Below are 26,072 nucleotides of genomic sequence, written 5' to 3'. Positions count from 1 at the left end.
TGGCCACAGCTGGGCGTGGTTCTGGGTCTGGGAGCTGGGCAGGGCCGGAAACGGAGCCGCTGCCAGGGGCTGAGGCTGGGACTGAGAACGGAGCTGGGTGTGGGAGTGGGGGCAGGAGCGGAGCCATGGCTGGGATCCAAGGCTGGAGTCAGGGGCTCAGGTAGGGCAAGGGCTGAGAGCGGAGACATGGCCAGGCCATGGCCGGGTGTGGAGCCGAGGCTGGAGGCACGGCCAGGAGCCAGAGGCACAGCTGAAGGCGGGGCCGGAGCAGAGCTGTGAGCAGGGCAGGGCTGGGTAGTACTCCCTCCCCAATCCCCATGGGGGCTGGCCCGAGCCCTGCCACGCCCCCTGAACGTTCCTTTGTGCCTCCCTAAGGGGCGTCCCCCACAGTTTGGGGCCACTGCCTTGCAGTCTCAGTGAATTAGAGAACCCTTCTCTTTCTGCTGTTGTCTAGGCACTGATGTAAAGAGTTGTCTCACAACTTGTTCTGATTTGGTGGACTTCTGTGTCTCCGCTGAGACCCATTGACATCAGTGAGGCTCCACGCAAACACAGGTGTATAGCCATACTTCATCATTTATACAGATACTGGTTTATGTTTATATGTTTTGAAATCAAATAATTCACCAGGCACAATTATAAGTTGGAAAAGAGGAGACTAAGGGGGATATGATAGAGGTATATAAAATCATGAGTGCTGTGGAGAAAATGAATAAGGAAAAGTTATTTACTTGTTCCCATAATATAAGAACTAGGGGCCACCAAATTAAATGAATGGGCAGCAGGTTTAAAACAAATAAAAGGAAGTTCTTCTTCACTCAGCGCACAGTCAACCTGTGGAACTCCTTGCCTGAGGAGGTTTTGAAGGCTAGAACTATAACAGGGTTTAAAAGAGAACTACATAAATTCATGGAAGTTAAGTCCATTAATGGCTATTAGCCAGGATGGGTAAGGAATGGTGTCCCTAGCCTGTGTTTGTCAGAGAGTGGAGATGGATGGCAGGAGAGAGATCACTTGATCCTAACCTGTTAGGTTCACTCCCCCTGGGGCACCTGGCATTGGCCACTGTCAGTAGACAGGATACTGGGCTGGATGGACTTTTGGTCTGACCCAGTATGGCCATTCTTATGTAAGTTTATTATCATTTATATATTGTTATAATACCGTTACCTCCTTTTGATCAGAGCAGTTAACCAATATTTGGGGCCTTGTGGGTTGTTTTCATCAGGTGGAGATATTGATGATAGAATCAAGTATTAATTGATGCAATCCTGTTTATTTATAAAGAATGTGTACAAAGTCCTGTTTCTCTGAACACAGTAGGATCAAATGATAGGAGGTAATAGCCGGAGAGTCCGGTTTTTGGCTTCTTTGTCCGGGTGCCATTTAGGGTTGCCAGGTGCCTGGTTTTCAACTGGAAAGTCTGGTCAAAAAGGGGAACTGATAACCCTAAATGGCACCTGAACCAAAAGTCTGCTTACCACGGGGTGGGGGTAGGTGCTGGGTCATTAACCCACACCAACCCCTGCTCAGCTGGGGCCACCTCCTACCTGCAGGCAGGCTCCTTGAGACGATCCAGGGAGTGAGGGGGTAGGGGGAAGGAGATGTGAGCAATGGGGGTGGCTTGGGGAAAGAGGCAGAGCAGGGTGGGGCCTTGTTTGAAGTGGCAGGGCAGGGTAGGGTGTGAAGCCTTGAGGTTCCCATTACCAACAATTCAAGAGGTTGCTTGCAACCCTAAACAAAATGCATTTAATTGTTCCCTCATTTAGCCAGAAGAGAAGATGGCTAGCATGTCCATCAGCTTCATAGATTAAAGATATGCTTTGATAACATGATTGGTGTATGCTGTAACATTAGTTTCCCAGACCTCTGAAAAGCTCAAAAGCTTTGTCTTTCTCACCAACAGAAATTGGTCCAAAGAAGATATCACTTTACCCACCTTACCTCTCTAATATCCTGGGACCATCACGGCTACAACACTGCATACAATAATGGAAGATATTGAATTTTGCCATCTGAAATGGAAACTCCACAACATGAGCAGTGACACTGATTTAGTTTCCCAGACCTGAAGAAGAGCTCTGTATAAGCTCAAAAACTTGTCTCTCTCACCAACAGAAGTTGATCAAAAATATATATATATATATATATATATATTACCTCGCACACCTTGTCTAACTAAATGCAGTAATTCTGGGAAAATGGTATTGTACATCTGACTTAAATGGTACCTGTCTCCAAGCTATTTTCACAACATCACTTCATTGTTGGTAGTCAGTTAATGTAAACAGAGTTTACTAGCAATAAATGTTTTACTAGACATCTATATTATTAGAAAATAAATATTTATTTAAAACATAGCAATATATAGGATATATATATTAATAAATAATAATACTAAGGAACAGTAAGACATTATTGCAAATGGAACTGGTAGCATGGCCTATAGTTAAGGTGGCTTAACATTTTCCATTGTAAAACTCTGCTTTAAGTTGCTTATACCTTTGCCAGACTTTAACTGTTTGAGCTGAAATTTTGCTTCTGGGTGTCTGCCTCAGATTGAATTTTTGAACGTCTTTCCAAGAATGAGATTAGGAAAAAAATACATTGTTTTGCCCATATTAAATTTTTAAAAACATTTAATTGAGAAGCTCTAGTTATCATATAATTAAAGAAAGTAGCATAATGCATTCCCACAAATGGGCCTAACTAAAGTTCCATGGGCAAGTTAATTCTTCATTTACTAACCTTTGTGTGATAAACTTTTCAACCTTAACATTCTTGTAACATAGCTATTTTGTATACAATTTGAGTTAAGTCTCTTTTCAAGCAATCTGATGTAAAGGCATATGCTAAAAAACAACAACAGTGGTTCAAAAATGAAAAATAAAAGAAAGAAAAACAGGCTTTGAACTAAAATAAATCTAAATCCTAGTTCCTTATATGACGAAGTATATAGCTCCTTTAGCCCAGACCGTCAAAGGAATTTAGGTGCCTGTTAGGGGGCTTATTCCTTCACCCACTTACTTCCCTGGTCCTTCTCGCATGAACAGAGAGCAACAATACCCGAAGTCCAAAGGTGCAAACAATTCGATGTTTATTGGGGTGAACTTCCAGCAAGCATGATTCCAGTTTCCTTCCTTAGTATCCTCCTTCCCAGCTCTGACACCACAGAGCCTTACACCTGTGTCCCTGTTCCCATTCCTACCCTTAGCCAAACATGATTCCAACTTCCTTACTCCCATTCCCTGTTCCCATTTCCCCCTTTAGCAAAACATGATTCCAATTTTCTTACCCCCATTCCCTGTTCCCATCTCCCTCACCCACATGCCCATGCCCATGCCCACCCCCACCCACACCCACCAAAGCAACAATCTAATCCCCCAGAGCCATCCCAAGGCTCAGTGTTCCCATCATTCCTCCCCTTTTCCTTTTCTTTTACCCATGGGAGGAATGATGGGAACACTGAGCCTTGGGATGGCTCTGGGGGATTAGATTGTTGCTTTGGTGGGTGGGGGTGGGCATGTGGGGGTGTGAGATGGGAACAGGGAATGGGGGTAAGAAAATTGGAATCATGTTTTGCTAAAGGGGGAGATGGGAACAGGGAATGGGAGTAAGGAAATTGGAATCATGTTTGGCTAAGGGTAGGAATGGGAACAGGGACACAGGTGTAAGGCTCTGTGGTGTCAGAGCTGGGAAGGAGGATACTAAGGAAGGAAACTGGAATCATGCTTGCTGGAAGTTCACCCCAATAAACATCGAATTGTTTGCACCTTTGGACTTCGGGTATTGTTGCTCTCTGTTCATGCGAGAAGGACCAGGGAAGTGAGTGGGTGAAGGAATAAGCCCCCTAACATCTTGGTGCCGGTGACTCGGATGCATCGCATTGGATAGGTGAGTGGCAGACTGTAAGTCCCCCTCCCCAACAGTCCGCGCAGCTGCTTGGAGGGGGTATCGCGAACTCTCGTGATGGTAGTTGCAGGTTCTGGCAAGCCAGGGTAAAGGATTTTTTGCATAAATGGATAAGGGAGAACCAGGGCCTATACCAGGTACAGGGGTCAACCTGGGATGAGATTAAAAAGGAAATGGAGGAAGTGTTAGGGGACCCAGAGGGATGGGGGGTGGCTGAGGAGCCCACCCTCCTTGGTACATGGGTAGTGGAAGAAGGTCCCTGCCCATGGGAACTGAATGCCTTCCAGGGAAAGGAGGCACTTCAGTCTGCTTGTGAGAGGTTTGAAGTAAGGGCAGCGTTATGGGAAGCTGCCAGTAATCGTTCAAGTTTGGTGCTGCTTCAGCAAGGGCTGCTGAAGGGTTGTAAATTAGTTAGGGGTAGTTAAAGATGATTTGGGATAAAAGGGTTTAAAGTCAAAAGCAGAGTTAACAGACTACCTTTAGAGACTGGATCTGAGACTTGGTCCTGGGGGAGTGGAGAAAAAAAAAAAAGTTTCAAGATGCAACCTGCCTTTCCACACTCTTTTGTTTTTCTGAAGTTTTAATGGAGGGTACTTTGGCTACTTATGTGAGATGTCAAGAAAGAAGTTTTGTTTAATGATAAAACCCAGTTATATACATGTAACTGTATGTGCAACTCTGTGCAGTCACATTGGATGGAAGCTTGGTAATTAAATTTTCCAAGGGGGTCAGGTAGAGTGGCTACTACCACCACTGCGCTTCTGTCCACAGAAGCCTTTACAGCTATTCTGAGGGAAAATGGGCCCTTTTCCCACAGAAATGGTCTATAAGGGACTGCTGCAGGCAGCAGGCAGAGAGAGAATCTGATCAAAATTATTTGACTTTTGGGTAATGTAATCAAAATCACTAAAGGATGGAAGGGGTTTCTTTTGGAACTTAACTTGGCTGCCCCTGGTTGTGTCTAGTTGTACAAGATGGAAGTGTAATCGGGGTACAGTTGTGTAAAAAGAGTAATTACAGTGCAAGGGATGTTAGGCAAAACAGAATTTTGTGTGTGCGCGCACAGGTAAAAGAAAAGGAAAAGGGGAGGAATGATGGGAACACTGAGCCTTGGGATGGCTCTGGGGGATTAGATTGTTGCTTTGGTGGGTGTGGGTGGGGGTGGGCATGTGGGGGTGTGAGATGGGAACAGGGAATGGGGGTAAGAAAATTGGAATCATGTTTTGCTAAAGGGGGAGATGGGAACAGGGAATGGGAGTAAGGAAATTGGAATCATGTTTGGCTAAGGGTAGGAATGGGAACAGGGACACAGGTGTAAGGCTCTGTGGTGTCAGAACTGGGAAGGAGGATACTAAGGAAGGAAACTGGAATCATGCTTGCTGGAAGTTCACCCCAATAAACATCGAATTGTTTGCACCTTTGGACTTCGGGTATTGTTGCTCTCTGTTCATGCGAGAAGGACCAGGGAAGTGAGTGGGTGAAGGAATAAGCCCCCTAACAGTGCCTATCTCCCAAGGAAATGAATGGAAATTAGGAGCCTAAATACCTTTGAGAATCTGGGCCTTTAAGACTCCAGAACAGAATGGTCCTTTTTCACAATGGAGTGAATCTGTCCTGGGTCCTGTGCTCTTCAACAAATTCCTAAATGATCTGGAAAAGCGGGTGACCAGTGAGCTGGCAAAATTTGCAGACTATACAAAATTACTCAAGATAGTTAAGTCCCACGCAGACTGCGAAGAGTTGCAAACAGATCTCACAAAACTGGGTGACTGGGCAACAAAATGGCAGATAAATTCAATGTTGGTAAGTGCAAAGTAATGCACATTGGAAAACATATTCCCAATTATATATACAAAATTATTGGGTCTAATTTAGCTATTACCACTCAAGAAAGAGCTCTTGGAGTCATTGTGGGTAGTTCTCTACTAATGTACAGTGACAGTCAAAAAAGCTAACAGAATGTTAGGAAACAATAGGAAAGGGACAGATAATAAGACATAAAATATCATAATGTCACTATATAAATCCATGGTACGCCACACTTTCAATACTGTGTGCAGTTTTGGTTGCCTCATCTCAAGCAACATATATTAGAATTGGAAAAGGTACAGAGAAGAGCAGCAAAAATGATTAGGGGTGTGGAACAGCTTCCGTATGAGGAGAGATTAAGAAGACTGTTATTGTTCATCTTAGAAAAGAGATAACTAGGAGGCTATGATAGAGGTTTTTAAAATCATGAAAGGTGTGGAAAAAGTAAATACAGAAGTGTTATTTACCCCTTCACGTAACACAAGAACCAGGGGTCACCCAATTAAATTAATACACCACAGGTTTAAAACAAACATAAGGAAGTATTTCTTCACACAACACATTGTCACCCTGTGGAACTCATTGCCAGATGTTGTCAACGTATAACAAGGTTCAAAAAAGAATGAGTAAGTTCATGGAGGATTGGCTCCTCAGTGGCTATTACCCAAAATAGTTAGGGATGCAACCCCGCAATCTGGGTGTCCCTAAACCTCTGTCTGCCAGAAGCTGGAACTGCATGACAAGGAATGGATCACGTGATAATTGCCCTGTTCTGCTAATTCCCTCTGAAACATCTGGCACGAGATGCTGCCTGACCCAGTATGGCCATTCTTATGTTCCTAATGACCTCAGACCAGCTATTTTTTTTGAGGGAGGTTGGGGTGTATGTGGAACGTAACTTGTGGAAATGAGGAAGAGCTGACTGAGTCATTTGGAGTTGGTGAAATTTGTTAACCCTCTGGGTGAGCATAAAAAGGTTGAGCTCACCTCCTATAGGGAATGTCTATGTGCTGAATAACTGTAGAGGGAAAGCATAGCCGTATGGCTTGCACTGTGGTTGTTTCAGAGCAGTCTCTAAAGAGTATAATAAATAAAAATTCCCCAGGAAAAGGAATATTTTATTATTCATGTATGACCGATTCATAGTGTGTATCTTAATTCTCTTCTAGTTTTATACAAAATATACCCCATATTTTCTGCAATCCCTAGAAATGCACTCACCCCAAAATTCCCTCTTCTTCTCTCCAGAGACAGAAATATACATAGCATAATCCTTCCCAGTCTTCGGATCCAGAGCCTGTACTGCCCCATAAGGGCATTAACAACCTAATGATGCACCCATCTTAGGTGCAACCCCTCTATGTTGACAGCCATATGTCAGAATGGACAGGTTAGCTATTATGCCAGCATTCCAGGCTACTAGTATGGTCTTTGGCCACTGTAGGCAAACATCAACTCTAACTCCTACTTTGGAATGGGGGTTGCAACCTCTGAGTGCAGGTGAGTAAGATATTGTACTAGGGTGTGGAAAATGGAATTTTTTTAGCCCATGGCCTAGTTCTTTGGAAAACTGTACTGATTATTACTGTGTTTGAAGTGTATGTCAAAGTATTCATCTTCTTTGACAAGTTGGAAAAAAATCATCTTTATATAAGGGATGCCAGCCAATGCAGAGAATGTGGGTTTTATAGTTCTGTTTTTGAACGTTAATTTATGAAGAGCTCTATGTAAGCTTGTCTTTCACCAACAGAAGTTGATCCAATAAAATATAGTACCTCAGCCACCTTGTCTCTCACAAAACATAAGAAGAATCACTTTATCCTTCAGATGGTTCCTTTTCCCTGGAAATCCTGGACGTCCCATCATCTCAAGCATTGGCACCCTGGTGGTTCTTGCAGTGCATCTTTGATGACTTCTACATAGAGTGCTTCCGCCGACGTGCACAGGCTGAAATTGTGGAAAAGCATTATCACTTGCCCCATAACCTCAGCCGTGCAGAACACAATGCCATCCACAGCCTCAGAAACAACTCAGACATCATAATCAAAAAGGCTGACAAAGCAGGTGCTGTCGTCATCATGAATAGGTCAGAATATGAACAAGAGGCTGCTAGACAGCTCTCCAACACCACTTTCTACAAGCCATTACCCTCTGATCCCTCTGAGGGTTACCAAAAGAAACTACAGCATTTGCTCAAGAAACTCCCTGAAAAAGCACAAGAACAAATCCTCACAGACACACCCCTGGGACCCCAACCTGGGGTATTCTGTCTGCTACCCAAGATCCATAAACCTGGAAATCCTGGATGCCCCATCATCTCAGGCATTGGCACCCTGACAGCAGGATTGTCTGGCTATGTAGACTCCCTCCTCAGGCCCTACGCTACCAGCACTCCCAGTATCTTCCAGACACCACTGACTTCCTGAGGAAACTACAATCCATCGGTGGTCTTCCTGAAACCACCATCCTGGCCACTATGGATGTAGAAGCCCTCTACACCAACATTCCACACAAAGATGGACTACAAGCCGTCAGGAACAGTATCCCCGATAATGTCACGGCAAACCTGGTGGCTGAACTTTGTGACTTTGTCCTCACCCATAACTATTTCACATTTGGAGACAATGTATACCTTCCAATCAGCAGCACTGCTATGAGTACCCCCATGGCCCCACAGTATGCCAACATTTTTATGGCTGACTTAGAACAACGCTTCCTCAGCTCTCGTCCCCTAATGGCCCTACTCTACTTGCGCTACATTGATGACATCTTCATCATCTGGACCCATGGAAAAAAAGCCCTTGAGGAATTACACCATGATTTCAACAATTTCCATCCCACATCAGCCTCAGCCTGGACCAGTCCACACAAGAGATCCACTTCCTGGACACTACAGTGCTAATAAGCGATGGTCACATAACCACCACCCTATACCGGAAACCTACTGACCGCTATGCCTACCTACATCCAGACCACACCACATGATCCATTGTCTACAGCCAAGCTCTACGATACAACCGCATTTGCTTCAACCCCTCAGACAAGAGGCCAACACTTACAAGATCCCTCTCAAGCATTCTTACAACTACAATACCCACTTTCTGAAGTGAAGAAAACAGATTGACAGAGCCAGAAGAGTACCCAAAAGTCACCTACTGCAGGACAGGCCCAACAAAGAAAATAACAGAACGCCACTAGCCATCACCTTCAGCCCCCAACTAAAACCTCTCCAACGCATCATCAAGGATCTACAACCTATCCTAAAGAACGACCCATCACTCTCACAAATCTTGGGAGACAGGCCAGTCCTTGCCTACAGACAGCCCTCCAACCTGAAGCAAATACTCACCAGCGGCCACACACCACACCACAGAACCACTAACCCAGGAACCTATCCTTGCAACAAAGCCCGTTGCCAACTGTGTCCACATATCTATTCAGGGGACACCATCATAGGGCCTAATCACATCAGCCACGCTATCAGAGGCTCGTTCACCTGCACATCTACCAATGTGATATGTGCCATCATGTGCCAGCAATGCCCCTCTGCCATGTACATTGGTCAAACTGGACAGTCTCTACGTAAAAGAATAAATGGACACAAATCAGATGTCAAGAATTATAACATTTCATAAACCAGTCGGAGAACACTTCAATCTCTCTGGTCACTCGATCTCTGACCTAAAAGTTGTAATATTACAACAAAAAGACTTCAGAAACAGACTCCAACGAGAGACTGCTGAATTGGAATTAATTTGCAGACTGGATACAATTAACTCGGGCTTGAATAGAGACTGGGAGTGGATGAGTCATTACACAAAGTAAAACTATTTCCCCCCCCCCGCCCCCCCGTTCCTCACGCGTTCTTGTTAACTGCTGGAAATGGCCCACTTTGATTATCACTACAAAAGGTTTTCTTCCCCCCTCCCCCCCCGCTCTCCTGCTGATAATAGCTCATCTTAAGTGATCACTCTCCTTACAGTGTGTATGATAACACCCCTTGTTTCATGTTCTGTATATAAATCTCCTCACTGTATTTTCCACTGAATGCATCCAATGAATTGAGCTGTAGCTCACGAAAGCTTATGCTCAGATAAATTGGTTAGTCTCTAAGGTGCCACAAGTACTCCTTTTCTTTTTCCCAGGAAAGTCTGAGAGACACTTGCATCTGTGATGCCACTGAAGTTACAGGCAATTCCCTACTCTACACCTTCAAGAGAAGCTACAGACTTCAAAGAGCAAAGTTCTCAATGTGGAAACAGGTAACTCTTATTATGTCAACAGCAGCAAGCCATTCAAGCCTCACACTTTACTTGGTAAAGGAACCACTGCCAGCCTAGGAACAAATACTAACTCTTACAAATATTTATGAGATGGCTAGGAAGCTTTACATAGCTAACATTTGATGTCAAACACTGAAAAATGAATGAATACATTAGATGACATCCATAGGTTATAATCATAATTGTCTGATTGCTAGCCTGCCATTCACTCCTTAAATTCCAGCCAGATCTTAGCAGCCACAAACTTGGTAGCGTAGAGACGAATGCATTGTATCTCTCTTTGAAAGCAGGGATTCCTGGCTCTCAGATTACGTGGTTCTAGCACAAACAGTTCTTCAGACACAGGACGCTACGGCAAAGAGGAGGGACGGTGGCAAGAGTGTAATCAGAATAATGGGATTTTCCATCCTGTCACATCCCACAGGTACAGGTCAAACCCCGCCAATGCCCCTCCGCAGCCAAACACCACACTGCACTGCCAGCCCCAGGCCTCCACGGAGCCACCCACCAGGCCTTGAATCTCACAGCTCCTCTGACTTGCCCTGGGGTGGTGCCTTGTTGGGGGAGAGAGGTTCCCCTCGAACCACAAGCGCTACAAACGGGGTAAGGCTGACCTCCTCAGGCACCAAATCCCAAGATTTATAACATCATCGCGAGAGTTGGTGGCAAATCTGGGCGAGGCCAAACTCAGCCCGCTACCTCCTGGGATGCCTCCCGCCGCCGGGGCTCCAGGACTGGCAGCGGGGGCGCTGCTCCCTTCTCACCCCGCAGGCTATAGAGCAGGATCTGCGCGTGCGCCAAGGGGGATCCCAGCGGCCATTTTGCAGCGTCAGTGGGGAAGCGAGGCCTCCCCGGCAGCTGCGCACAAGGGCCGCGCTCGCTCGCCGTGATTGAGGGGAGCCGGCCGGCCGGGCGGCGCAGGCCAATGAGTTAAACCGCCGCCGCCTGGCAGGAGCCGCGTCTTCTCCGCGCCGCCCGGGCTGCCCTCGCGCACCATGCCGTCCGTGCTGCTGCCGCCCAAGGAGAGCAACCTCTTCAAGCGGATCCTGGTCAGTGCCCGCCCCGCGCGGCCAGGCCCGCCCCAGCTCGGGACACCCGTCCTCTCCCAGCCCGTCAAGCCAGCTCCCCCGGGGGCGCGGGAGCAGGTGCGCGGCCCTGGCCCCGTGCGCTGGCTAGGCTGGAGCTCCCGCCGCCTCCGGGCTCTCGCCCGCTTCCTTCCTTTGTCCCGCGGGAGCCCAGGGCAGAGCAGGCCCGGCAGCCGCTTCCCATGAGGGGCCCGCCTGACCCCCCGGAAGGGGGGTGTAGCGGGGCCGCCGCAAACGGGCTGGCGCGCCGCTGTTGTGCCCAGCCGCCTCCGCTCCCCATGGCCGGGGCGCGCCTAAGCGGGATGCAGGGTCCCCGGGGAACGCTGGTCGCCACAGACGGCTGCGAAGCCTGAAACCAGGTTTGAGGCACTTTCCCCTTGCGCCCCCGCCCTCCACGGAGGGGGGCAAAAAAAAAAAGTTTCGGCTGCCTGGATCTGGGGTTTTGGCTTGGCCCATTTGAAACACACCGCTGAATTGTGAGAGCCTGGTCTGGGTTCAGATTTCAAACCTCTCTAGAACTGGGGATGTCTGTTCAGGTGTGTGGCTAATAATAATATCTTACACTTAAACAGCACGCTCAGCTCGAAGGAGGATCCCAAAGCACTTTACAAATGTAACCGATGTATAGGGGCTCTCACCTCCTCTCTGAAATGCAGCCATCTCTTGGATAGCAACTGACCAAGAACACATGGTATAGAGGGACTAGATTTAAGATATTAAAATGCAGGAAGATTTTTTCACTTAGCCACATGGCTGAGCATGACTGGCAGCCTAGTAAAGCAGAATTGGGTTCTCCGCAACATCATTAAAGGGGTTTTTTAACGTGTAAGTGGTCAGCCCAAGGACTCAGTTTATTTACTTAATTGATCAAGTGTCTAAACTGCCAGAGGTTTAATTTGTGTTATAAATAATCCATTTCTTGGGTCATCCATTGTAGTTTGTCTGAAATATTTTCTTGGTCTAGGTTATTTAAAAAAAAAAAATCCTTTAGGCTGTTCTGTGTATTAACTATTTTATGAAAAAAATCTCACTCGATGCAGCTCCATGGGTGATTAGTAGTGAAGCTGTAGAGTATGTCTACACAGCTGCTGAGTGATGTGATTCCCGTTTTGGGTAGACATTAGGGTTGTTAACTGTCTAATCACACAAATCCAAACACCCTTACCCACCTCCCAGCCCTGCCCCTTCTCTGAGGCCCTGCCCCACTCACTCCATGCCTCCGGTTGCTTGCTGTCCCCAATACTCACTCACTTTCACTGGGCTGGGGCAGGAGGTTGGGGTGTGGGAGGGGGTGTGGTGTGCAAGCTCTGGGAGGGAGTTTGGGTATACGAGGGGACTCGGGGCTGGGCAGGGCATTGGGGTGTGGGAGGGGGTGTAGACTCTGGTTGGGAGTTTGGGTGCAGGTGGGGGTTTGGGGTGCTGGCTCCAGGAGGGGTCTCAGGGCTGGGGCAGAGGGTTGGGGTGCAGGAGGGGGTGGCCAGGAGGCTCTCACCTCAGGTGGCTCCTGGTCAGCAGCGCAATAGGGCTAAGGCGGGCTCCCTGCCTGCCCTTGCACTGCTCCAGGAAGCAGCTGGCACGTCTCTGTGGCCTCGGGCGGGGAGGAGACCAGGGGGCTCTGTGCTCTGTCTGTGCCTGCAGGCATCGCCCCCCCAGCTCCCATTGGCCCAGTACCCGACCAATGGGAGCTGTGGAGTTGGCGCCTGGGATGGGGGGCAGCATGTGCATACCCCCTGCCTCCCCTCTTCTTCCCCCGAATGGGCTGCAGAAATGTGCTGGCCCCTTCCAGGAGTGGCGTGGGGCCAGCACAGGCAGGGAGTCTGTCTTAGCCCTGCTGTATCGCCAGACTTTTACCGGCCTAAGATCTCCCTGTTTGGCTTCGCTAGCCTCCGGGAGATAGAGCCCAATTTTGGGAGACTCCTGGCGAAGCCGGGAGGATTGGCAACCCTAGTAGATATGCATGTGCAAACTCTGTTTGAGCTAGCTCCTAAACATAGCTGTGTAGCTGTGGCAGCACAGGCTGCAGCTCAAGCTAGCCGCCAGAGTACAGACTGCATGTGCAGGGTTCTACTTGGGCAGCTAGCCTGAGCCTCAGACTGCTGTGTCCAGACTTACTTTTAGTCACCAACGCTAGGTCTGCTCAAGCATATGTGTCTCCATGAACTGGGAATCCCAGCTGCTGTATAGACATACCCCCAGTGTGAACAAAGCTCCAGGAGTTTTAAATTACCTTGTCATCTATACCTGCTCAGAGGAGGTCCATGTGTCATGGTGGTAAAACTACTGGCAACCACTGGTTCATTATTTGCTCCTAGAGCATCCATCTTGCTACTACTGGTGTTAATAATAGTGAGGATTTTTTTTTTAGGGATAAGTTGAATTTAGCAAAGGCCAGAGTGCTTAATAAGAACACAAATCTAAGTGTCTAAGCTCAGATGTGTGCTGTTGATGTGTACTGGCAGGTGTTTCTTGATTGGTTTCTTTTGTTGGCTTTGGGCAGCATTTAGATTTGAAGATTTAATAGTTCTTAATAGCAATTTGCTGCTTACTGTATGGTTATGGTATGCATCTTACTAAGTAATCTAGCACTCCCCTTGCTCTCTGCTATAAATAAATTACTAATTTTAGAACAGATAAGTGATTATTCTTACTAGGAGCAAACAAGTTCATAGTAGCAGTCACTTCCCAATATATCTTGTATAATTAACATTATAAATTTATAGAATTTTTAGGCAAGTGCATTTTAGGCAAATTACCACCATTTTATCTTCAAATGTCTAATTATAGATAATCAGATAAAAATAATGTGGCAGTTGAGTGAGAATGAATGTTTACCCTTTGTGAAAGGTGAGTTAATGATCTACATAGGGATTAATAACTGATTATTTCCTGAATTCTTATCCATATGCTGCCATTCACTTGTCCAATTGATCTTAATGTACTGAAAGAAAAAAAATCAAGTTTTAAAATTTCTCAGTGTTCGTTTTTCTGTTTTATCCTTGCAGTTGTTCCCAACTAATTCCCTGAAGTATTAATGTCTGCATAGCTTATATTCTGTACCTTTTGTTAATTGGCTTTATTTTAGTATATGCCTAGAAACAATATGTGTATGTGGTGTTAAAAAATATTCTTACAGGGTATCTTGGTCATTATTCTTAATTGCTCTGTTTGTTCTAGTAGTACGTGTGGATTCTATCCTAGGCTGCTGCTTTTGTATATGGGCTTTTTGGTTTAGGACTACTTGTTTCTTCTCAAATTCCCTCCTGACCTCTCTCTTATTTATATATTACCTGCAATAGCTTGCTACATTATATAGGATTCTCTTGGGTTGGAGTTCCATTTTCTGGAGGATATATCTTTGGCTCAAATAACATCCTTGAACCTTGTCATTTAACCATACTACATTGTGTCCTTGTCTTCATACTTCCTCTATTTCTGCATACATACATCTTCTGCAACTCTGCTCAGAGGGTACTTGAGAATATGAGGGTCTAGGGTTGCACATGTGACCTATCCAAAAACATTTGGTCAGTTGATGGATCAAATAGTGTCAATTGTCAGGTTATTTTAACGCACTAATTTATTAGTACAGTAACAAACAGACAAAAAAAGAGTAAGACTTTATGGTCTCCAATAAGCATGACCTGAGATACTTACTTATGCATAATTACAAAACGTTACTTAACTGCATTATTTTAACAGAGGAAAAATGTGAAACACAGTGAAATGAAGTTCTGAAAGAATGGCATCATGATGCAATCAAAAAAAGTAGGCCAATACCTACATCAGGGCATTCTTGCTAGAGTATTTGATGGAGCTCAAATTATAGCTGGTCAGTTGACATTTTAACCAGTCAGAATTTTGGGTTCTTCACTTGACCTGTGATTGGTTGATTTTTTTTTTTGCTATTTTGTTACTGCTTCCTCTTTTCTCTTTTTAATCCCCTGAAGTTTCGTTTCACAGCATTATTTTTTGGTAGGATTCCTTTTCACATACTGCATCACAGTCATAGTTATGTAATGGTTCAACTCTGGTTACTACTTGAACTAATTCCTACTTACCAAGGCACAAGGGCTTGTCTACTTTGGGAAATTTTATCAGCATTGCTATACCAGTATAGTTATCAGTGTAACTTACCATGTGGATGCTATAATTTGCAATAACAGTGGCCTTTTTTCAGTTTAGCTTAACTTGCTTCAAAAGGGAATTAAGTTAAACCTAAAAAGTCCACTGTTGTAAATAATAGTCCACTTGGAAATATACCAATATAATTATAGCAATTAATTTTTCTATGTAGACAAGCCCTAAGGGGAGAAACTATTAATTTGTATGCTGTAGAATTGTATAAAGAAGCAGTTGTTTAAATGGTTGAGAAATTGCTGAAACTTCTCAGGTGGTGACTTTGTCCAGTTTATATGCTGGTAGTCAAAGTCCACTATTAGTTACATTATGTACCAAAAAAATTAAAATTCTGCACACAATATTTTAAAATTCTAAAAATGTTATTTGTCAAATGTGGAGGCTCCAGCATGGCATTGGGGAGCCCAGGCCGTTGGCCACACAGAGGTGGGAGATCACTGTGCAGCTCATCGGGGCGGTTCTGAGTGGGGGAGAGGGGGATGCTCGCCTGGAGGGTCTGGGTATGAGGAGGTCTGGATGCACTGTGGGTGGGGGAGCAGCTCCTTGTACAGGGATCCCTCTCCCCGCAGCTGCGGAGCAATGGGTCCTGGAGTGGGGAAGTTTGTAGAGCTTCCTGCAGCAGGGGGAAAAATCTGGGGGTGGGTCAGTTTGACTTGGCCCTGGATGCAGGGGAAGAGGAAGTACTGTCCTCCCCCAGGCCAGCTGGGACTAGCAGCTGAGCCCAGCACAGGGTAGGAGCCACCAGCTGGGTCTTCCCCAGTCCTGCCTCCTGCCCCACAGTGATTTACCTCTCTGCTAGCTGCCCTGAGCGCCCAAAACATACTGCTGGAGAGGGTCGCATGACTGCTCTTGTGGCTTCCCTTTGCTTCCCTGTCAAAGTTATTTTTCTGTGGGGAAGCAAAGAAATCGGCAGGGGACATACATTCTGGGCATTTGCAGTGGTGCAGAATTTCCCAAGGAGTAATTAGACTTAGTTGCCTCTTTGATCTCCCCCCAACTTTGTGCACTCAATAGTTTTCTGATCAGGACATTGATACCTTGTCTCTCATAATTGCAGACTCTAATGTGCACTCGGTGATCCAATGTCTTAAGTACTAATGTGCTCTAATCTTTTTCAGTTTTAGTGTTAATCTGATGCCCATAATACTGATGGGCACTCTAAAAGTGTGTTTAAATTAAATTCAGAATTTAGTCTTAATTTAGGACTTGTCTACACAGAATAGCAGTGTGTACTACAGGATGTGATTTCTAAAGCACACTAATATTGTACATTAATTGGTCCAGGTAGACAGTACTACATTAAAGCACCCTAGAAATATTGAGTTTGCACCAGTAGGGTGGATAGGCCCTTAATGTTTCTTATTTAGAAAACAGTATTTATTGTAGCTTTTTTTAAAAAAGTGTATTTTAGGATTTCTTTAGATAAGAATGTTAATACTGTTTCTTTTGGGATTCTGTTATTGGGCTGACTCATGAGAATCACTGGCTAATCTCTTTTAAAATTCTTTTTTAGTATATACTACATTCACTTGGAATTCATGCTCTAATAAATCATGCATCAGAAAGTGGACTTGTTTTGCAGCCCAGTTAGAAAACTGAAATCATAATGGCTACATAAATCTCTCTGCATGGTCACTTATTACAATAATTTGTCAATGGCTTTGAGTTTTTTTTTTCATTTTTACTTGGTTATTTACGAAGCACATCTTCAAGTTTCATCAAATGTTCTAGCTTAATATTCTTGTTTAACTGCCTTATATAGGTATTGCCTACCAATAAATGTAGATGAGTCATTTATCAGCCTAAAAGCACAAATTATTATAGACCATTATTTTCTCTGAAGTTGCTAAAACATGTCATTAAGTTACCACAGTATTATAGAAATATTACATGTGTTAATAGGAATGAACAGCTTGTATTTAAAGCTGCACCGTGTAATGCATGTTTGTAGAATAACTTTTTGACGTGATAAATTTGCATGTGATACTTGGTTTAATGTTAGTGATGGCATGGAGAAATTGGATTACTTTCTGTTTAAGTTCAGTAGTAATCCTACGCTGGTGTGATTACTATTTTGCAAGATGAATGAATCAAAAAGTTGAGATGGCGGTGTTAGTTTGGGGCTTGTGATGTTCAAGGACCGTAACAATTCACAGGTGTTTCACTTCGTAATTGATGATTTGGGCAGACTGATAATATCCTGGATAAATGTTATGGAATTAAGATAAACTTTACTGACTTCAGTTAAACCTTATTGAATTAGGTTTAATGCCTTTGGAGTCCATTGAATTAAAAATATAGTTGAGCACGTGGGCTTGTCTACACTACCTGATGGATCGACAGGCAGCAATCGATCCAGTGTGGGGGTCGATACTAGACGTGATAAATCGACCGCTAAGTGCTCTCCCATCGACTCCAGTACTCCACTAGAACGAGATGCACAAGCAGAGTTGACGGGAGAGCATTACCTGTCAATTTACCGCGGTGAAGACACCGCAGTAAGTAGATCTAAGTATGTCAACTTCAGCTACGCTATTCATGTAGCTGAAGTTGCGCATCTTAGATCGACCCCATGCAGTAGTGTAGACAAGCCCTGTGTTTGTGGAATTGCATCCGTCTCCTCCTAGAGGAGTTACGTATTTAATGTAATTCCTTTTAGTTATCAGGCCTTTTAAATTTACTCTCTGGAGAGAATTGCATATATGGATTCAAACTGGATTTTTCCAGGGACCAACAGAGAAAGAAAAGATCTTTGGATAAATAGCCTGGTTCTAAACAGGCTCAGGGCCTTCTTCATGATCTAGCAAACAGACAGGACCCCTCGTTCATGGGGGGACGCAATCCTTAGGGAAAGGTTGGAAGAACTGACCCTACTGAGGCCGCATAAGACTCTGTGTGTGTGTTCTTAAGCTATGAGGAATTTGAAACAAGGAAACCCTTTGGGTGGGATGTAGAAGGATGGCTCCAGCCATAGCCCATGTTGGGGTGATCGCTCGTCAGCTTATTAGTCTTTGTGTAGATTTTTTTTTAAAACTTTTAATGTTTTCTGTGTAGTATTTACCTTAAGAATAAATTAGGCTTGCATGGGAAGTGCTATGTGGCACCTTATAACTGTGGGCAGTCACACTTAATTAACCATCTGAGAAAGTAAGCAGGCCTACTTGGGCAGCCTGTCTTTCCTAAGAATAATGTAGTGAAGGTAAAGAACTCTTCGGCCTAGAAATACTCTGGTCAGAAGGGAGAGAGACATATCTCCATCTAAGGGAGGTGATGGGTAGGGGAACCTGAGTGGGTGCTCTTTCTGCCCCATAAAGGGGGAATACAGATGCCGTTGCCCTGCACTGTGGCAATGACCATGCTGTTCTGAATCGTAACTACACTGGGAAATGTTGCTCTGATTGGCAGGGCCATTTCACTTGCTGTATAATTCTTGCAGGATGGTAGGTGGGAAGCGTAGCGTGCATGCTCTTCATGTGACTACGCTTTTAATGCGTCAGCCCTATTTTGAACACTAAGAAATAAGTCTGCCTTTTAGCCACTTAAAATTACCAGTGTTAGTCGTATGCTTGCTTTGAGTTATCAGAGTGCATAAATAACTTGAAAAAAATCAAACTTCTGTTAGAATGGGTGAAGCTTAAAAATCTTCCTTTTTAATGGATTTTATACAAGCTCATTTGTTCAGGTGTGCAACACTGTTTCATAATAGTGAAACTGCAAGCACTTACAGCTGGCAGTGTGAAACATAGCCATGAGTTTCGAGTTCTCAGTTAAAATTGTGTTTTCAAACAGTTGTTTGACAAACAGTTTGTCTTCTGTCAATTTGCAATTAGAGTAGAAAAAACGTTATTTGTTTTTATATCTTGCTGGTTTTCTGATGTAATATCTAAGATCTATATCCTGCAAAGAAGTGCACATATGCATAACTCCACACACATTATAATAGTCCCATTGAAATCAGTGGATGAGTAAAGCTGTACACATTCACAAGTATCATACAAAAAAAGTGGCACTATTGTCATGCTGCTTCCTTGCTTTTAAAAAAGCAGTATCTGTGCAAGTAATAAAGATGTGACTTTCATGGACTCAGTGTATACAGAATACCACTCTTAATACCTGATGAAGTTTCAGATTCAAACAATGTTATCCAGTTTTTTTAAAAGTTGAAGTTACTCCAGCATTGAACAAACGGTAACAAGCACTGCCAGTGTAATTAGTTAGGTAGTATTCAGTGTATATATTCTACTAAATGTTGTCTCCTAAAGTCTAATCAAACTTTTATATAATGTTTGATAGACACACATCTAAAACAGACACTACTAAACAAATGCTCTGTGAATCAAGTTCTACTTATAAATTGTCATTTAATGTTGGAACTTCTAAATATTTGTCATGTCAGTACGCTAATGTTTCTGCATTGTCTGTGAACAGTATGTATTTGTGACTAGAGTATATGCATTCAGCATAGCTAAAGGGCCTCTAAGCACTTACAGCCAGGAGAAGCTCCCAGAAAAAAGATATGGTGATTAAAAAGTGGTTTAGAAGTTTTTGACAGAATTGTTTCTAAAAGTCTCTGCAGGTTTGAACAGGTTTCCTTTCTCACTGCAATTTCATTAACTAGACACTAATGGTGGGTTTTCTCCTACCACTTCCATATGCTTGTATTGACTCTGGCTTTTTTTCTATGTCTGGATAATAATCTCTGCTTTCTGGTTTTAGACTCTCCACTTCCAGCCTTACAGTGCATATTATGCTTTGTTTCAAATTGTCAGTATTATGCAATAGCATGAGGTCTATGAGAATTAAATAGATAGGCCATAGAGACACTAGCTTGGAATCTAGCCAGTTTAAGAAGTGGACTAAGGTATAATGTGCCCCTCTACTGGCTTTTGTGTCTTTAGTCTCATTTTCCTTTTCAAAATGTTTGTATACTCTGTTGCTGTTTGAAAGACCCACTCATTCCAAGAAACTGTGACTATACAGAAAGTGCTACAGGATCCTCAAAGGAAACTGAAAATAGATTACCATGTTATCTTTCAGTTACAGGTGTCTTAAAAATACTACCCACTAATATTTTTATTGGTGATGTCCCTTTAACTCAAGGGTACAGTATATAAACTTATTTGTCCAACAACTTAAATGTAGCTGAACTTGTCTGGGTGCCTTTTTTCTTTTTCTTTTCTGGAATCTTGACATGTCACTGTTTACACAGGATGTCAGTGCTCAGACAGAAGGGCTCACTAATTAAGTGCAGGCTGCTCAATGCAGATATCAAATTAGCCTCTTGCGTAGCTTCAGGGTTAGAAATGAGCTGAGTGTCCAGTTGGTTGGATTCGGTGGTCCTTCGATCTTTCAAAACAATGTAGCAAAACTACTTATATTTTCATCATTTCACTTTATTTCCATTAATTGGTATCTAAGCATATTGAAAGTTTCATCTGGTCACATCATATTGAGTGTATAATTTCATATATGCTATGCAGCTTGTTCACAGCAGAAGACTATCTGAAATGTTTGACTGACTTCTGGCAAACTCCAGTTGTTCAAGAAAGGTGGTTCTTGCAGTGCATCTTTGATGACTTCTACACAGAGTGCTTCCGCTGACGTGCACGGGCTGAAATTGTGGAAAAGCATTATCACTTGCCCCATAACCTCAGCCGTGCAGAACACAATGCCATCCACAACCTCAGAAACAACTCTGACATCCTAATCAAAAAGGCTGACAAAGCAGGTGCTGTCGTCATCATGAATAGGTCAGAATATGAACAAGAGGCTGCTAGGCAGCTCTCCAACACCACTTTCTACAAGCCATTCCCTCTGATCCCTCTGAGGGTTACCAAAAGAAACTACAGCATTTGCTCAAGAAACTCCCTTAAAAAGCACAAGACCAAATCCTCACAGACACACCCCTGGAACCCCAACCTGGGATATTCTGTCTGCTACCCAAGATCCATAAACCTGGAAATCCCGGACACCCCATCACCTCAGGCATTGGCACCCTGACAGCAGGACTGTCTGGCTATGTAGACTCCCTCCTCAGGCCCTACGCTACCAGCACTCCCAGTATCTTCCAGACACCACTGACTTCCTGAGGAAACTACAATCCATCGGTGATCTTCCTGAAACCACCATCCTGGCCACTATGGATGTAGAAGCCCTCTACACCAACATTCCACACAAAGATGGACTACAAGCCGTCAGGAACAGTATCCCCGATAATGTCACGGCAAACCTGGTGGCTGAACTTTGTGACTTTGTCCTCACCCATAACTATTTCACATTTGGAGACAATGTATACCTTCCAATCAGCAGCACTGCTATGAGTACCCCCATGGCCCCACAGTATGCCAACGTTTTCATGGCTGACTTAGAACAACGCTTCCTCAGCCCTCGTCCCCTAATGCCCCTACTCTACTTGCGCTACATTGATGACATCTTCATCATCTGGACCCATGGAAAAGAAGCCCTTGAGGAATTCCAGCATGATTTCAACAATTTCCATCCCACCATCAACCTCAGCCTGGACCAGTCCACACAAGAGATCCACTTCCTGGACACTACAGTGCTAATAAGCGATGGTCACATAAACACCACCCTATACCAGAAACCTACTGACCGCTATGCCTACCTACATGCGTCCAGCTTTCACCCAGACCACACCACATGATCCATTATCTACAGCCAAGCTATACGATACAACCGCATTTGCTCCCACCCCTCAGACAAAGACCAACACCTACAAGATTTCTCTCAAGCATTCTTACAACTACAATACCCACCTGCTGAAGTGACGAAACAGGTCGACAGAGCCAGAAGTCACCTACTACAGGACAGGCCCAACAAAGAAAATAACAGAACGCCGCTAGCTGTCACCTTCAGCCCCCAACTAAAACCTCTTCAAGGCATCATCAAGGATCTACAACCTATCCGTCACTCTCACAGATTTTGGGAGACAGGCCAGTCCTTACTTAGACAGCCCCCCAACCTGAAGCAAATACTCACCAGCAACTACACACCAGGCAACAGAACCACTAACCCAGGAACCTATCCTTGCATCAAAGCCTGTTGCCAACTGTGTCCACATATCTATTCAGGGGACACCATCATAGGGCCTAATCACATCAGCCACACTATCAGAGGCTCGTTCACCTGCACATCTACCAATGTGATATGTGCCAGCAAAGCCCCTCCGCCATGTACATTGGTCAAACTGGACAGTCTCTACGTAAAAGAATAAATAGACACAAATCAGACGTCAAGAATTATAACATTCAAAAACCAGTCGGAGAACACTTCAATCTCTTTGGTCACTCAATTACAGACCTAAAAGTTGCAATTCTTCAACAAAAAAAACTTCAGAAACAGACTCCAACGAGAGACTGCTGAATTGGAATTAATTTGCAAACTGGATACAATTAACTTAGGCTTGAATAGAGACTGGGAGTGGATGGGTCATTACACAAAGTAAAACTATTTCCCCATGTTTATTTCCCCCCTCCAACCACTACCCCACTGTTGCTCAGACCTTCTTGTCCACTGCTGGAAATGGCCCGCCTTGATTATCACTACAAAAGGCCCCCCCCCCGCTCTCCTGCTGGTAATAGCTCACCTTAAGTGATCACTCTCATTAAAGAGTGTATGGTAACACCCATTGTTTCATGTTCTCTGTGTATATAAATCTCCCCACTGTATTTTCCACTGAATGCATCTGATGAAGTGAGCTGTAGCTCACGAAAGCTCATGCTCAAATAAATTGGTTAGTCTCTAAGGTGCCACAAGTACTCCTTTTTGCGAATACAGACTAACACAGCTGCTACTCTGGAAAAATGTAAATACTGTGAATAAAGATTCTAGACTTGATCCTTTAAATATTTCTATCCATTTAATTGGCCTGTTTCAGTTCTTGGCTCATAGAAACAGGAGTTATTTAGGAAGTTAGCAGCGACTAACATCTTGGGTAGGGATAGCTCAGTGTTTTGAGCAGCATGAGGTGTTTGCTCTAACAGTTCTCAAGATTGTGGCCTTTAAATCAGGTTAGAGTTAAAGTGTGTGCACAGGGGATGAAGTGACACAGTAACATCGACATGATGTGAATTTCCATGTCCCGTATGTCATGAACTGTTATGGATAGAAACACATGCTACTTAACCTTAGAAACATGGAATGCATAGTCCTTATAGTTCACTGTATATCTAACAGTAAAAGTAGACACTGGTTTTTCAAATCAAAAGTGGCATTTGACAGTGGTCCAGGCCTTGAAGTCAAATATCTCAGGCTGATATAACTCCCATCTTTCGGTATCCAATAGGAGTCTGAGGATACATGTACATTTCTAATTGTGAGAGGTTTCCGAGTAGTAACCGTGTTAGTCTGTATCAGCAAAAAACAACGAGGAGTCTTTGTGGCACCTCAGAGACTAACAGATTTATTTGGGCATAAGCTTTCGTGGGCTAGAACCCACTTCATCAGAAAATACAGGAGCAGCTATAAATACATGAAAAGGTGGGAGTTGCCTTACCAAGTGTGAGGTCAGTCTAATGAGACAATTTAATTAACAGTAGGATACCAAGGGAGGAAAAATAACTTTTGTAGCGGTAATGAGTGGCCCATTTCAAACAGTTGACATGAAGGTGTGAGTAACAGGAAGAAATAAGTATGGGGGAAATTAGGTTTAGGTTTTGTAATGACCCAGCCACTCCCAGTCTTTATTCAGGCCTAACGTGGTGGTGTCCAGTTTGCAGAACTGGAATTAATTTGCAGTTTCACGTTGGAGTCTGTTTTTGAAGTTTTTTATTGAAGAATTGTCACTTTTAGGTCTGAGTGTCCAGGGAGATGGAAGTGTTCTCCTACTGGTTTTTGAATGTGATGATTCCTGATGTTAGAATTGTGTCCATTTAGTCTTTTGCATAGAGACCGTCCGGTTTGGTCAATGTACATGACAGAGGGGCATTGCTGGCACATGATGGCATATATCACATTGGTAGATGTGCAGGTGAATGAGCCCCTGACGGCGTGGCTGATCTGGTTGGGACCTATGATGGTGTCCCTTGAATACATGTGTGGACAGAGTTGGGCACCGAGGTTTGTTGCAGGTTTTGGTTCCTGAGTTGGCATTTTTGTTGTGTGGTGTGTAGTTGCTGGTGAGTATTTGCTTGGACTTTTCCACTAATAGTGGCCATGTGGAAACCTCTTTCAAAGTGTCGTGGGGAGTGCAAGCACCCTCGTGTGGCACAAAGTGCATTCTCCAGTCACCTTAGTTCCCTTGCTCCCTCTTTAGCAAACACAAAGGGCCCACTCTTTTAGCGGTCAGACTTCTAAACTTTAATACAGAACTATTTTCTTAAATAAATAGTCCTTAGTTCAGTAGTATAGTTTAGGTATAGAGAGAGCTTAAATTCCCTTTTTCTCATCTCCGTCAGGATCACTGGGAACAATATCTGGCCCTGATCCTCAAACTGGGTTGAGAAACATGCTGGGTCTATTCCTGAATTTGATGTCCAGGACAGAAGTTTAATCTGCCTGTGGAGAGCACCCAATACTAGTGTACTGTGTGACAAGTGCTTGTCCCTTGAAGTTCATGGGAATGTCACATCCAACTTCAAGCACACCCAGAGCCTATGGGTAGATGGTAATGCTCCAGGTCTGAATTCAGCAGAGAAGCTAGAACGGGGTAGCCAGCCTGAGAAGGAGCCAGAATTTACACATGTACATTGCCAAAGAGCCACAGTAATATGTAATGATTGTATGTGTGTGTATACACATCGTTATATAATTTGATAATGTGTATTTTATACATTTATAATATATAGTCAACGATGATAATAAAAACTTATCCTTTTACTTAATGGGACTTCTGGCAATCCTTGCTTTCAGCAATTCCCTTAAAGTTTGGTTTGTGTTCAGGTGTGCTCACATGCAGCAGTTCTCTTAACTGACTGACTGGCTGTCAAAAACGGATCGGTGCTCGGACACGTTTGAGTGTCGAGAAAACAGACTCACAAAGATAGGTTGAGGCAAACATCGAGATTAAATTTAGGGCTGCATCTCTGATGTTGGGGTATTTGTCCTTTGGTACAGATTTCCAGAAAGTAAGGATACCCCTATGTCTTCTGAACAGATTTTAATCTGTCATCTTCCAAAAGTTCTATTATTTCCACCTGGGAAGTTGCTTCATCAGTTACTAAAGGGGGTTCAGTCAGCTTCAGCACTAAAAGGGTCAATCAGAAATCTGAATTGAGATTTTCCACTGCAAATCTTGGAATCTTTCCTCAAAACTGTCCTTAAGATCTTTAATCATGCTCACATATCTAGTTGTGCTCCATTTTAGGGGTTCTGCTACATCTTCTTTTGATCTGGCTTGTAGTTGTGACATTAAGGGAAAGTGTCAGCTCTCCCTCAGGTATTTCTGTGAAACAACTGCAATTCGTTCATGAACACAAATACACTTTGCAGTAGATCAGACAGCAACCAGAATTTTTCTTGTAAATCCATTTTTATTTTATCCAAATGCAGCAATATGTCTGCAAGAAATGCAAAATCTAGAACCCACGAAGAATCTGTAAGCTCAGAGTGTATTCTGTGCTTCTCCTCCATAACCAATTTTACTGATTTCAGGAGCTTGAAAAAATGTGAAATAACTTTACCTCTTGAGCCATCAAACTGCACAGTGAAATGGCAAATAGGCAGGGGGAGTAGTCTTCATTCAGTTCTTCTTCAATTAGATATTGTCTGTGATTGAGTGCATTTGTGAATTTCATTCACTCATTGTGCAAGAAAGATTTCATGACGTGATCAAATGTGAGGGTTTCTTTAAAGATACCAGTTGCTCCCGATGAGTAGTACAGAATTC

General features: G+C 43.9%; 1 protein-coding gene and 1 long non-coding RNA gene across 3 annotated transcripts in view; both read left to right on the top strand.

Annotated features, from left to right (window-relative positions):
• On the top strand, window positions 1-3,029 carry LOC142072211 (uncharacterized). Of its 2 annotated transcripts, none has more exons than XR_012668621.1 (3): window positions 1-160; window positions 455-555; window positions 1,907-3,029. It is a non-coding gene; the product is annotated as an uncharacterized LOC142072211 (long non-coding RNA). The 2 variants fall into 2 exon arrangements; XR_012668623.1 differs by having other exon boundaries at window positions 150-275.
• Window positions 3,030-10,813: 7,784 nt separating this feature from the next.
• Window positions 10,814-26,072, top strand: part of NAA16 (N-alpha-acetyltransferase 16, NatA auxiliary subunit) — a 109,041-nt gene continuing 93,782 nt past the window's right edge. Inside the window, exon 1 of the mRNA XM_048851339.2 lies at window positions 10,814-11,053. Coding sequence (XP_048707296.2) covers window positions 11,000-11,053 — 54 coding nt within the window. The 5' untranslated portion in view covers window positions 10,814-10,999. The remainder of the gene's footprint in view (window positions 11,054-26,072) is intronic.

The sequence above is a fragment of the Caretta caretta genome, chromosome 1, assembly GCF_965140235.1.
Source record: "Caretta caretta isolate rCarCar2 chromosome 1, rCarCar1.hap1, whole genome shotgun sequence".
NCBI lineage: Eukaryota > Metazoa > Chordata > Testudines > Cheloniidae > Caretta > Caretta caretta.
The sequence above is the reverse complement of the archived record's forward strand: the minus strand, read 5'-3'. Positions and strand labels throughout refer to the sequence as shown.